Source organism: Mauremys mutica, chromosome 2 (genome assembly GCF_020497125.1).
Source record: "Mauremys mutica isolate MM-2020 ecotype Southern chromosome 2, ASM2049712v1, whole genome shotgun sequence".
NCBI classification, from domain to species: Eukaryota; Metazoa; Chordata; order Testudines; family Geoemydidae; genus Mauremys; species Mauremys mutica.
In genome coordinates this window covers 34945440-34960049 of record NC_059073.1, presented here as the reverse complement: position 1 = coordinate 34960049, position 14610 = coordinate 34945440, and the positions used below count along the sequence as shown (strand labels likewise).

Sequence of the window (14610 nt, the reverse complement as noted above, 5' to 3'; positions counted from 1 at the left end):
TCATTGGCAGATCAAAGGAAGCTAAAGTTTTGACACTAACCCAGGAAATTAATCAGCCTTGAAGTCATGTGATCGCAAAGAATAAATCTGTTATAAAAAAAAGAATTAAAAATTGTAGATGGCAATCTGCAGTAAAAACACAGGAAGAGTTATTCTAGAAATATTGTCAGATGTGACTGCTGAAGCTACTAGCAACTATTAATATGTTCAAGGATGATCCTAGTATTAAAATATAAGTTAAATAGCACAATGCCATCCATCCGCACAGTATTAATGAAGGTAGGCGATGAAGTGCTAAGAATAATAAAAACAACATTTTATAAAGTAAAGAATTTAAAGGCACTATAAGAAAAAGACAGTCCAATGCAGGCAGTCAGAACAGCAGCGGAGACAAGCGACTCTGAGGCTTTATGCAGCCATATTATCTAATAACCAATTCTTTCAACCACTACAAATCTGTATGGGCATCAGAGACTTCAGGCGTGTGCGGGTATGTAAAATATTTCACCGGATCCAGTCTCCTTCCTTCAGCCGCTCAATCCGCACTGGGCTGCGCTGAGCCCGTAAGCGCTCAGCCCTGGGGAGCGGGTACCGTCCTGCCTGCCCCGGTGGGGAAAACAGCCCCTCCGCCACCCGCCCCCTAGTTCTGCTGCCACGGCAGAGGGCTCAGAGTCACCCCCTTGGCGGGAACTTTGCCCGGGGTTACCCCCTCTGCCCCTGCCTGGCAGCGCTTCACCACAGCGCCAGTCCTACCCCCCCCCCGCGATTCCGCCCCGGCTCCAGCTATTGGCTGCCGCTCCCGCGCAGCCACCGTCCCCCGATCCCGCCGCCCGTCAGCCTGACAGCGTGGAGCCCCGTCCCAGCCCGAGGCAGGGCAGAGGCTTCAGCAGACATCATCGCGCGTGCGCAGCTCACAGGCGCATGCTCAGAGAGTGACCGCGCCGGGGCGCAGAGGAGGACGTGACGCCGGCAAGATGGCGAAGGTCTCGGAGCTGTACGATGTGACCTGGGAAGGTAGCAACTCCCGGGGGCGGGGGGGTGACCTGCCTCCCTCGGGTCACTAGCACGGGCTGCCCGGCTGGGAGGGGGGGGTTCTCGTCTGGCGGGGGCCCGCGGAGTGCGCTGAGCTCCGCGCGAGCGGCCGCCGCCTTCCCAGCTGGCAGTGGGCCTGGGAGTCCCGCGGGGCGGGCGATGGGGAGCCTCAGCCCTGCCCCGCCTCGTACCCCGGGGGGGGCTCTCCGGCCTGTGCTCCTGGCTCTGGGGTGGAGCAGCCGCCTCCCCCAGGCGGGGCTTCTGACTGGGCCGCTGGCTGGAACGCCGAGCTGTGGGGCAGGGGAGGTTCTGGGACCTGCCGGGGGGCGGGGGGGGGGGGAGGTTCTGTGCCAAAAAAAGCAAAGATTCTGCACATAGTATTTTAAAATTCTGCAACTTTTATTTGTCAAATAAATGTGGAGGCTCCAGCATGACAGTGGGGAGCACAGGCCACTGGCTGCATGGATGTGGGAGATCACCCTGCAGCCCCCCAAGTGCCCCCTTCCTGGGACAGGGACTCTGGGGGAGAGGCTGCACCTGACCGTGACACAGCACAAGTTTTGGGCCTGCCCCAGAAGCATCCTGGGGGCTAGGTGTGAGCAGGCAGGGTCAGTTTAACAGGATCTAAGTGGGGAGGGGCTTAGTGTGGGGGTGGTTCTGCGTGGGCCAATCTGGGGGCGGGGGGGAGAATCTGAATGCACAGGTGCTCATTCAGGGCTTCTCAGTGCAGGGGGAATGGGACTCTGCGGGGGAGAGGGGTGATCCAGGTGAAGGTGGTTAGGGCTGAGCAGAGGGGATCTGGGTGTGAGAAAATGGGGCCCTGCAAGGGGGAGGTGGGGTCTGGGTGCAGCTGGTTGTGGCTTAGTGGGATGAGGTCCCAAGTGTGGTGTGGGGGGCTTGGGGAGGTCCAGGTGTGTGGTGGGTGGGCTCACTGGAGTGGGGATTCGATGGGCCTGCTTAACAGCGGATCCCCAGCTGCTTTTGCTGAGGGGATACCACATGCAAAGTTCCGGCTTCTCCCCCCCCCCACTGCATTTCCCTTCCCCTCCCCACTGCTGCCTGTCCTATCCCTTTCCCCATTGTTCCCTGCCCCATCTCCCTTCCTGGCCCTCTTCTCAGTATTTACGCTACTTTGCTTGCCAGCATCTCCCAAATGAGGATTGGCAGGGAAAACTTTGTTCTTTCTCCCTGACTATAACATTACATGTGTGGAACAGGACTCTTGTTCCAAACTTCTTCCCAAACCACCTTGCACATGTGCTCTGTTACAAAATTTCTGTCAATACGTTTAGCTCACATTGTTATTAAACCTGCAGGGTATCTAGACCTGTTGGCATACAGCCCACTAGCAACTGTCCTTTCATTGTTGAGAGAAAAAAGCCTTAATGAGAAACTACACTCTTAGGGCTGGTCTATGCTGGGGGGGATCGATCTAAGATACGCAACTTCAGCTATGTGAATAGCGTAGCTGAAGTCGAACTATCTTAGATCGAGTTACCTACCGTCCTCACGGCGTGGGATCAACATCCGCGGCTCCCCATGTCGACTCCGCTACCGCCGTTCGCGTTGGTGGAGTTCCGGAGTCGACAGGAGCGTGTTTGGGGATCGATATATCGATCCCAGAGAAATCGATTGCTACCCGCCGATACGGCCGGTAGTGAAGACGTACCCTTACACTTGAAATTGTCCAATAACTCAGGGCACAGGTCTATACTAGAAACTTTTCCAGTAGAGGGGTATAACCTTTTTAAAATGACATTTCTATACTTGCAAAAAGCCCTGGTTTAGACACAGTTACACTAGCTGTTATAGATTATTTTGTTTGGGGAATTGGTATAACCTATACCAGCAAAAGAACTCTTGTATAAGCTTTTGTCTACACTGGCAAACCCTTTTTAGTGTAGATATGGCCTCAGAAATGGCTGATCAGATTTAACTCAGATTTTCAAATAAAAGAAAATAGATGGAAAATTTCAAGCCCCGAAGAAAACTTTACAGAAAGTTGTAGGAAACTGACACCTGTGAATGTTATCAAGAATGACAGATAATTCCCTACAGTGTCAGTGAGAATTATGTGTTAATTTTTCAAAAGCTCCTAAGTGACTTATGAGTACAAGCTGCAATGGAACTGATGCTTTGAAGTCACATAGTGGCTTCTGAAAGTTTCATCCTTACACTTTCTAGGTGCATTTCATATTACAGAAAATTATTTTACTTTCGGACTTTTGTCTAAAGTCCTCAAAGTACTTTGCAACAAACAACTAATTTAATCTTGCATCCACAAATGCCATATCTTTAGCATCAGGGTGGATTTGATTTAAATCACTTGTCAGAAAGATTTAAATCACTAGTCAGGAAGACTCGATTTAATCATGGATTGCTACATAAAAATGCATTCTTGTTGGTTGTTATAACCTTAATACATATTCTTCACAACTCAGAGATAGATGTAGGTTTCATTTTTAGATGGTATACACTATACTTTTTTTAAATGATTTATGTTGAAAACTTTGGCTAGGAGGTGCATCAAATGAGCACTGCAACTGTATGTTATTAACTTGAGACTCTCTCTTCTAAAGATTTCTTCTCATCTTGGATACATTTTCAGCATTTTCTGTGACTAAGCTGCGTACTAGACATTTGAAATTTTTTTTACTGATACTTCTTGTAAGTATTTTGCTGTGTGTGCATTTCCTGATGTATCAATTGTTTCTTTAAGGACGACATTCCCTTCTTCTGTTGTCACACAAGCACATACAATAGGATCATTGTGGACATTGCTCCACCCATCAAGACTCAGGTTAACAATTTTTACCCTCTAGGCCTTTTGCACACTGCTCAATTTCTCATTTATACACTTTATCCAGCAATTTGCCTGCGACATTTGCTCTTTTGAATGGACTGTATCCTGGTCTTAACAACTGAACCATGTTAATGAAGTGAGATTCTCAATCATACGGAAAGGAGAGTTTGTTGCATAAACAAACTAGGCAATTTTGTCATCAATTTTGTAATCTGCTGGTTCTTATCACAAACTTATCTATGGTTGTTTCTGGATGATGGAAATTTTTTTTTCTTTTTGCTACAGGTGATATGCTGTGGCTATGTGACATATATCATGTGACTAAAGCACTGTCATTGGCAGATGACTCTGAAACTATAGAAAATGATGGTGATCTTGAAGGTGGATAGTCTTCAGAATCCTGTATGTTAAGGATGGATTCTCCTAAACAAAATAAGTCAATACAGTTATTTAATGATTATTACCATACTGCTCATTTAGTGTTACTCATTGCATTCACTGACCCTCACTACTACTTTAAAGATGAAATTGTAAAAGGAATATCTGCCTATTTCAGCTATTTATTTTTTTATCACAACTGCATCTAAAATGATAGTACCATAGAGTAACAACTATATTTTTTGCTCAAACATGAGAATTCAAGAATAGTCCAGAAGGAAGACAGGCAGTCTTTAAGAAAGAAGTATGAAATAAAAAAGGTTTACCAACCTGAAGATCCTGCATGTTCCTTTTGTCATCTTCAATGCAGCATCCTCCTGAAAAGGAAATCTTCTCATGATGTTATTTCATTTGGGCAACCAGGCATTGCATTTCTTTGTTGCACTGTTTGCATTTTGCCTGCATGCCTGTCTTACCCACGGATTGAGGAACTTCATTAAAATATTGCCAAACTGTAAAATATTCTTTTACAGCCTGCTGCAATTATAGGTTTTCCCTTCTAGTGAGAGAATGGTATGGTAGAACTCACATCAGTGACGGCTACACTCAGATAGACCTCAAGACTTCTGGAATATGCTGCTCAAATAGTTTCACTTTTTTTCCTACTGCCTGTCTCTCCCTTCTCACATTTATCTCCAGACTTCTCCTTGTCCAGATCTATTCCACCCCCAACAATCTTCTCTTCATTGAACTTTTTGAAACTTTGCACTTTTAGGGGGATTGACTCTGTGTACACAAATTTGCAGAGGGACAATAGAGTGAGGTCTGTTATTTCTCACCTTTATATATTATATATTTATTTAAAAACATTTTTGCTGTTAACAAGCATGTTATCTCTGGAGACACAAATCCACAGTTTGAGAACTGCAAAACTAAGCATATCTGATAGTGCTCAGTCTAGAAGATACAGAGTCCCATTGGGTAGATAGAAAGATTAACCTAAATAATTTATACAGAAGCCCATGGAACCCCATAAGATTGGGTCCCTAATCCATGAACTATTGGAACTCATTTACAAAACTTTTCTTAAACATTACATGAATACATTGTCTCAGACTATAGAATTAGAATTTGTAATCCTATTCCATGATGAGATATCTTTGAGCTATAATGTATCTTAATTAAAACTATCTTAGGTTTTTTTCCTCCAAAAGCATTTTATAAAAAAAATCCGATTTATATAAAAAAAAAATCTGATTTTTTTTTTTAAAATAATTGATTTTTATCCACCCTGTATAGCATTATGACCTGTTGGGTCCATAATCGAGTTAACTTATTATTAATGTCTGTTGTTTTGGCTCTATAGAAGAGGCCTAAAACGAGATAATGTATAATAGCAATCATATATTGCCAGACAGTGACTACATGACTGGTAATTTTTTTTTTTTTAAAGAAGAAAGGGTTGAACTTCTTGATGTAAGCATTCCCTGCACATAGATGGTGGTTCTGTTTGTTTAAGTTTGAGGATGGGGGGGATATTGGAAAAGGAAATAGTCTGGCGATAACCTACACATTTGAAAATGGTGCCTGCTTTTATTTCATCTCTGCTGCTTCCTTTTCAATGACTCACAAGCAGAAGTACTTTGACTGAATCTTAAAGGAACACTGTCAACCTGAGATCACATTTCCTTCAGAAAACATTGCCTTTACAATTGTGTTACAAATAACACAAGATCACTATAACTGAAAGATTAGAGGAGAGGGAAGTGGGCTTTTTTTACCAATTTTGTTTATTTCATGCCTTTTACAGTCCTTTGTCAGTTTTGCTATTTTATTGATAGTCATTTGTGCTTCCTGTCACTTGCACGAAGATAATGTCGTCATGCTCATTTACTGCTTGGGAGGGGAAGCTCATCTGTATGCTTTTATGGGGACCCTGCAAGAAGGTTATTGCAGCAGCAGGAGTAAAGCTGAAACAGAACAGGAGATAGACAGACACTTGCACACAGAGAAAGGGAAGTGGAGGGATGCACTGATAGTTTTACTCTTGGACCTGCCTAAAAGACCCTTCTCAACATCATTAGGTGAGCAGAAGTCGCTTATAAAATTAAAAAAACTCCCACTATTTAGAGGGTTAGTGCTTTATCACAAAACTGAATTATTTGAAATTAATCAGTTTTTCAAAAGAAGCAAGTTGCTAGTGTCTCTTTAAGTGAGTACAGTGTATTCATGAATGTGAATACAGGAAAAGGGATTCCTTAGAACAGAAGAAAACTGAAACATTCTTGCATCTGTCCTGGCAGAAGTTTATAACTGTCCAGTTTGAGATACACTGCTGATAGACACTTTAAAAAAAAATTAAAAAAAAAATCTCAAAATCCACAGGGATCTTTTATCAGAGAAGATGGGCCTCTGTTCTTAAAGAAGCTGCAACCACTCTTCAGTTCCTTTATCAAGTGCTTACAGCTTATATTTTAAGTGAAATGAAACAGAGAAATTACTTTTCTCCTTTATTATACTGTTAGTAAGATACCCTAGGAGGGGAAGCATGGGCTTTGCCCAGGACCAGTAGCTAGGAACACCTGAATTCTAACATGGACTTGCTATGTGGTCTTTAGCAAGCCATTTAGCCTCTCATCTTGTTTTCCCATCTGTAAATAGGGTTAAATACTTGCCTACCTCATGAATATGTTCTGAGGATTAATTAGTAGGCTCTTCATAGTTTGGGTCTGGACTTGCAGCTTCTCTGTACTTTAACATGATATCTGAGGTCAAGCAGGAGTAGGATGCTCAAGTTGATAGTACCTAGATTTGTTTACCAAGGTGAGGTATTCTCAACAGAGGTGTCTCAACTCTGGGATTTGCTTTCACAGTTTGTTCAACAGAGACATAATAATTGACCTTCATAGCCTGGTGGTAATTACCAGGCGTTAATGAGCATGAAATTTGAGGGGAAGTATGTCATTAATTGATTTTTTTAAGATGATATATCCTGGTCTTCCTTGCAAGTCAGGCTGACAACCTGCAGCAGTGAGTGTTGTCTCCTCTGGCTGGCAGCTGGAGGAGAACCCTGGACAAGAACAGGACACACATGTAGAGGAGCTGATGTGGAAGGGGTGAGGTTGTTGGGTTTCTCTCCCTCTCTCTCTCTTTAGGATGGATGTACATTAAATATTTAAATCTTGTTTCATGCCCAGACTGCAAACTAAAGGTGGTAAAAACTAAGCAAATTCCTGCAGTCTGCTGTAAAAAGGCTTTATCCAGGCCGCCTCCTCCATTAGTCAAGCTCCATGCTCCAATGAGGCTCTGATGCTGTTGTAATGACACCAGCAGAGTGAATGTTGGAGGACATAGCGAAAAGAGTCCAAGGAAGTTGTAGAAAATTTGGGTTAAGTGAACTGTATACTAAATGCTGTATCTTTGTTGCTGCTGTCAGTAGTACCCACTGTGCTAGGTGCTTTCTAAACACTTAAAAAAGAGAGACCCTGCTCCTAGGACCTTACTGTTCAATGACAAACAAAGAGCTGGAGATCAGGGAAAAGAGAATAATAATAGGCAATTGATATACAGCAGTGGTTCCCAAACTTGTTCCGCCGCTTGTGCAGGGAAAGCCCCTGGCGGGATGGGACAGTTTGTGTACCTGCCGCGTCTGCAGGTTTGGCCGATTGCGGCTCCCAGTGGCCGCAGTTCACCGCTCCAGGCCACTGGGAGCTGCGATCGGGCAAACCTTTGGACGCGGCAGAAACCGTCCCGTCTTGCCAGGGGCTTTCCCTGAACAAGCGGCGGAACAAGTTTGGGAACCACTAATACACAGTTTATATACAGTTCAATGTGATTCACTGTAGGCAACATAGTGGAAGTGGGTGTTTGAGGGACCTCCATGTAATAATATAATAATTGGAGATATACCAATCTCCTAGAACTGGAAGGGACCTTGAAAGGTCATTGAGTCCAGCCCCCTGCCTTCACTAGCAGGACCAATTTTTGCCCCAGATCCCTAAGTGGCCCCCTCAAGGATTGAACTCACAACCCTGGGTTTAGCAGGCCAATGCTCAAACCACTGAGCTATCCCTCCCACCCATAGTGGGTCGGGTAGGGGCATTTTGATGAGCTCACATTTAATCGTGCATAGGAGGCTGCATGAAACAAGGCATGGAAGTGACAGTGTAATTCCTGCCGCTGTTACCCTCATCCTTCCTTCTACTTACTTTTGTTTGTTACATTCACTTGTTGCATCTTTTTTTTTTTAAATTGGATTCTGTAAGTTCTTGGGTAAGGCAATGACTTGTACTTTGAGTTTTCAGTGCCTCAAAGGATCTCCAATCCTGAACACTACAGTAATGCTATTTAGGACATTCAGTTCTGTAGTTAATTTAGGTGGGCTTTTTTAGTTCTCTTTGAGTACCATCTTTTGAAGCAAATCAATAGCAGCATTCCTATGTTAATGTCAGTGTGGAGTGTGACACATTCAAGAATTTGAATTGGAGAAAATTGAATACAAAATAGAAAAAATTTGATATTCTAAATTGAAGGTATTACAAGCACAGCCTAGTAGGTGGTCATTGCTGATGTCTAGAATAGTGCTCTCCAAAGGCAATACTCCTTTATTAATAAATTTCTCAGTTTGCCCATAAACTGTACAGATATTTTTATTGCTCTGGTCAGTAATCAGTGCTTATCAAGGATATCACTTTATTGCATTTTACTTGAATTCTTCTAAATTTTTCATGCAAACTAAGTATAGGTTAGATACATCCCTGGTGTGACTCCATTGATTTAGTTAAAGTTACTGCAGGGATGAATTTGACGCATGAAAGAAAAAGTAAAAACGATTTTATATAAAAGCCATATCGAACTGGTATTGTGCAGCAGCAATTGGACAGTGTAAAAGATGTCAGTTTGAACTGATGTCAGTTTGAACTGTCTATTAAAAGAATTCTTTAACTTTCTGTTTACCTTTATATTCTGATTTTACCTTTATATTCTCCATGTACACATTAAAAGATTGTGGATATTTTTGTTATGCCCTGTAAATTGTTTGAACTTGCTTCTAAGCATCCTTCATTTGTTACTGTCGTAAGACAGTGTTTGATTTACATTTATTTTATGCGCCAAATGAAATAACTCTAAAACTGGGATTGCCACAGAGAAAAGTGAAGTTCTTAAACATTAACTTAGCTAACTGCAGATATTGAGCTGTCACAGTTAGAGGCAACATGGGCCAATGGATAAAGCACTGGTCTTTGTTAGTAGGTGAGGATTTTTTTTCTTGGCAAGACTGCCATTCAGATGCTTGGATACCTTGGTACAGGGCAAGGAGATAAGAACCTGAAAACAACACAGTTTCTCTGCTACTTCCTAGTGTGTGACCTTGGGCAAGTTGTTTAATCTGTTGCTTTTTTACAGATAAGGATGAAGAACTTATATATACCATTGTAAAGGACTTTAAGAAAGCAGTATAAAAATTGGTGGTGTAAATCATTAAGTATACAGTCCTCCTTGTTGTGGGCCCAACTGCCTAATGATTGGTTTCAGAGTAGCAGCCGTGTTAGTCTGTATCCACAAAAAGAACAGGAGTACTTGTGGCACCTTAAGCTTATGCGCAAATAAATTTGTTCGTCTCTAAGGTGCCACAAATACTCCTGTTCTTTTTGCCTAATGATTGATCACAGTTAGTTAGACAGATCAAAGTAAAAGTGCAGAAAATGTGAATATCTGCTATTCGGTAATAATGCCCCTACCATTGGTTTTATTTTCTTCAATTGTGTTTTTAATGGTAAAGACTTGAAAACTATATTCCAAAATGTACACTGAACAAACAAAGAGAATAAAAATCTTAAAATACTTGGAAAAATTAAGAATGAAGTCTAGCGACTTTATGATACCCAGAAAATGTGAACTGAAAATCTAGTAAAAGTTGAGTAACTACAAACTATACCTTTTTGTTTTCCATGTGCCCTGTGTCATCCTTCCAGATTGTAAACTCTCCATAGCAGAGATTGCATTTCACTTCTTGCATAGAATGGCCCCAGTGTGCTCAGTTCTATTATAATGCACCACCATTGTGACAAAGTATCTGTTGCAGTGGGTTTCTTACATTCCATTTATATATCCATAACTCTGGATGACCTTGACCATTTTTGTTTTAAACTACATTAAAATAAACAGACCCATCAGTTCTTCTAAATCCACTTATATACATAGTGACATAAATATAACTGAAATTAATCAGCCTCCCCGCACCACTACCAGAGTCCAATACTGCTACTGCCCAGCCCTGTGTTACCAAGTACAGGTGTACTTGCCTTAAATATTTAAAGTATGATTGGCTGACACAACCAATAAGTTTCTTAACACCCCCCACCCCCCAAAATGAGTCTGCTTAGGTTGTTAACAACATTTTTCATTTTTTTGCCTTCTGTTCAGAGTGCAGCACTTTATAATCTAGCTAACATCTTTCATTATATTTATGTATACTAGGACATTTATTTTTACTTGCGTTCTCACTTTCAATGATCAAGGGATACAGCATGCTCTGTGTTTTGCTTTTTTCCATCACTGCAAAGCCTACTTTGGTGATTAATAGTTGACATGAATGTTATTAGTAGCTTAGATAGTATTACATTTGAAAGTTATACTGGTATGGAGGCTTTAATAGTTGTCAAGTAAATGAATTGGTGAAAATTGGATGACTTATTTATTTTGTGTATGTTTAGACTGTCAGTTTGTGTGATACATTTGTGTTCAGTCACATTCTTGCTGTCGAACTTTTAAATTGCCAAGGATCGTCATGTCAAGAACCATTTAATTTTACTCATGCACATGAAATGTAACCCTGTGGTGGTTTTGGTTGACTTTCAGAATACAAAACGTGACACAGTAACAGTTTTATGAGAGATCTGAGATCACTTTTGGTAGATGGAAAAGGGTCCATGTTTACTCTTAAACTGTCAAATTTTGTTAATTTGTGCATTTTGAAATGCAAAGAAAACTGTCAAAATTCCCCTTTGTCGTATTTTAAAAATAACATTGGCAATAATTTTGCATGGTGTGTTTTCATAGTAAGAAGTAAAAACTTTTTGCTCCCTCCACCTTTTTCCTTTTTTTTTTTTTTTTCCTTTCCTTATCTTTGGGAGTGTTATCAAATTATATTCTTAGTGTTTGGTGTTTTTGAGGATAAACAAAGCCACGTCAGTAAGATGGTGAGTACCCTCTACTCCCATTGACCTTAAAATCAGGACTTGCACCTTTTAAGATTGAGTCCATAGTAAATGCACTTTTAAAATTGAAAATCTGGTCTCCTTTCTATCTTGGATCTGAAGTGGTTTGCTTTGATAGTTTTCACATTTGGATCCCATTTACTTTTGCAGAAAGAGAGTCTTTATTCTCATGCCTCCTTTTTCATGCTGCATATCATCATAGGAACATACAGAACATTCCTAGAATGGAATTTTACAGCAGTTATTTATTTTTACTGTAAAAATATGCTTCTCATATTTATCAGTTGTTTTCATATTATTGCTGATCTCTTCCAAAATCAAATTTATTCTCATAGAGCTGCTATGAATAAATAAAAAGCAGTTTTGGTGGTGGCTTGCAAATATGATAAGTATAACATCAATAAGAATTTTACTTTAAAAGCTCTCTGAGCCTGTTTTCCATAACAGAGGATGATGTCATGTTCATAAAATTAAATTACTTATTGGGATGTCCAGAAAATCTGTCCAGTAAAAAGTCTATAAAATATGTACATGCATGCAATGCTTTTGTCGGGTTTAATTTTAGTAATACAACTGAGTTGTGTCAATCTGGAATTCAGCATTTGAGTCTAGTTTTGTTAAATCATTGTATATAATAGTTGGTACAGTAACATAAAATACTAGTTTATATTATATTTTACCATTGCAACTGAAATGTCAAATCGAAAAACAAATAGCAAGATCTATTAGCTATAGGAAAGTTATAATTCATGGGGATGCTGAAACTTACTTTGAAAGTTACTAGATAAGGTTATGTTGAATATACCAATCACAAGTTTGAAAATAGGAGTTCTGTTTTTCTTGTTTGTATGGTGAAGTTTTGTATTGGTAGCTTAGAACATTTCTACGGTGGAACTCTGCTTCTTGTTTTTGTTTTTTTTCCTTGTCCACTCTCCATCCTTCCTTCCCAGTAATGATGAACAGTAATATCTTGTATAATAGTACTTTCCATGCAGGAGAATCTGAGTGCCCCCCAAAGTATATCCTTGCAGCATCACTCAAATATAAGGCACTCAGGGTTGGAGAGGGTGACATCCAGATGGACAAATGGCAGCCATGGTTGAGAGAGGGTAATTATGACTAAGAATGCCAGGATAAGCCCTTTGAAGATCTTATTAAATCTTGCTACCTTTTGCCATCCCCAGTAGGGGAGGACCTCAGTTTTTAAGGTTTTTGTTTGTTTGTTTGGTTTATTTTTTTGTTGGTTTGAAGCCCTATACATATTAACAGTTTGGTACTAAATTGATCTACACTGGATCATAGGGCTTGAATTGACCATGCTCGAAGCTGAATCTGTATTCTCAGGGAGTCTTTTTCACATCTGATGTTTAGATTGTTAGCCCAATATCCTCTGAACTCACAAATTCAGTGGATTACTTCTCTCCCCACTCCCACCCACCCTTGCTTTTGGACAGTCTTCACAAGAGTTGCAAGATGACAATTTCAAAGTTCCAGGGATCAATCTGTCCACAAACGATTTTGGTATTGGTGGAAATTACTTTTGTGAATCTCCTGTATATGTCTGAGAATAGATTATACCCCTCAAAGTCAGGTCCAGAAATAGACTTCACATTACCTTATGGCATGGAAATCTTATATTTTGTTTTTCAGAGATGCGTGATAAAATGAGGAAGTGGAGGGAAGAAAACTATCGGAACAGCGAGCAGATAGTGGAAGTTGGAGAAGAGTTAATTAATGAATATGCATCTAAGCTTGGGGATGACAGTAGGTTGAAATTATTTGAAAAGCTTTCACTGTCTATAACTGTTAGTATATGTTAGTTTTGTTACTCTGCTATTCTCCTGTTATACTCTCCATATTATTTTTACTCTTTTGTTGTGATTCTGCATCTACTAATGTTGAGTATATACATTATTTTCTAATTTGCCAGTATTCCAAGCCCTTAGTTTGCGTCTCAAAGATGGTGTGTAGAGGAAGTAGGTGAAAAAAAAATACCTAATTGAGCGTAGGGATGCTGGAACAATTTTTATAATGAAAGTGTTGAGAGCCATTGAACCAAACTGTAAACCCTGTATATAATGGTAAGCACTTCAAGCCAGGGGGTGCTGCTGCACCCCCAGTTCCAGCACCTATGATTGGGCTTTTAAGTTGGCACACAGGTACCAGTTATAAGAATATACTGTGAACATTTGGCAGAGATCTGTTATCTAGCTGTCACTCAACAGGTCATCTACACTTCAGAGGAATGTCAAAAAATATGAGAGGAGTCTTTTAATAAGGAGAAGGGAATGTTATTTCTTAAATTAAGCCATAAGTGATACTATATTGTAGAAATTAATATGAAAGCTGTTCTTATGATAGAATTGCATTTGTGATGCTGTAGTTTAGGGCACGTCTGGGTTTCTGGAATACATAAAATGGCTATTTTCAGAGGATTTTAATTACTTGACACTATGTCTCTGTGGACAGAAACTTGGCATACAGTGCTTCAGACCAGAAGGGAATTATTCAGAAATAATAATGCAATATCACATTTATGTAAGAGCAGTAGAAAAAAACAAAATACTTCATGGCAAGAATGCTTTATGGGTTTGCATATGAATCCCATACAGGCAGGAAGGGATAAATAGCCATGATTTTTTTTAAATGTTCATTCCTTTTTCTTTGGCTTTCCTTTTTATAATTTGGTTAACCTAATACAAGCAGTATATTTTCCTTTTTAGTTTTTTTCATTTGCCAGCCTTTCCTTTACAGTTGCTATTGAAGTTTTGCAACCATAGTGATGAAATAAAAAAAAAATTTGGAGATATACCAATCTCCTAGAACTGGAAGGGACCTTTAAAGGTCATCGAGTCCAGCCCCCTGCCTTCATTAGCAGGACCAAGTACTGATTTTTGCCCCAGATCCCTAAGTGGCCCCCTCAAGGATTGAATTCACAACCCTGGGTTTAGCAGGCCAATGCTCAAACCACTGAGCTATCCCTTATTAGTTGCAGTCTGAAGAGCTTTAAACAAGTTCCTGTTTAATTTTAATAAATTATTATTTCTTCAACATACCAGTGATTAAAAATATGGCAAAATATATCCTGGACTAACTCTTGCACTCATTTTCTTAATATTTGACCAGAAATCTTTCAACTTGCAATGTTCCTGGAAACTATAAAGGTGGCTCCCTGTA

The 14610-nt window shown here is 40.4% G+C and overlaps 1 protein-coding gene and 1 long non-coding RNA gene across 3 annotated transcripts in view; one reads left to right on the top strand and one right to left on the bottom strand.

Annotated features, from left to right (window-relative positions):
* Positions 1–861: 861 nt before the first annotated feature.
* Positions 862–14610, top strand: part of EMC2 (ER membrane protein complex subunit 2) — a 71500-nt gene continuing 57751 nt past the window's right edge. The window contains exons 1-2 of one of the 2 annotated variants that reach the window (XM_045006124.1): positions 862–1014; positions 13084–13197. In XM_045006124.1, coding sequence (XP_044862059.1) covers positions 975–1014; positions 13084–13197 — 154 coding nt within the window. In that variant the 5' untranslated portion in view covers positions 862–974. Of the gene's footprint in view, positions 1015–12496; positions 12543–13083; positions 13198–14610 lie in introns of those variants that run through there. The other variant, XM_045006125.1, reaches the window with a different exon arrangement.
* LOC123364207 lies at positions 4040–10245 on the bottom strand. Its single transcript, XR_006577035.1, has 3 exons — positions 10152–10245; positions 4544–4590; positions 4040–4258 (listed from the first exon to the last, which is right to left on the bottom strand). It is a non-coding gene; the product is annotated as an uncharacterized LOC123364207 (long non-coding RNA).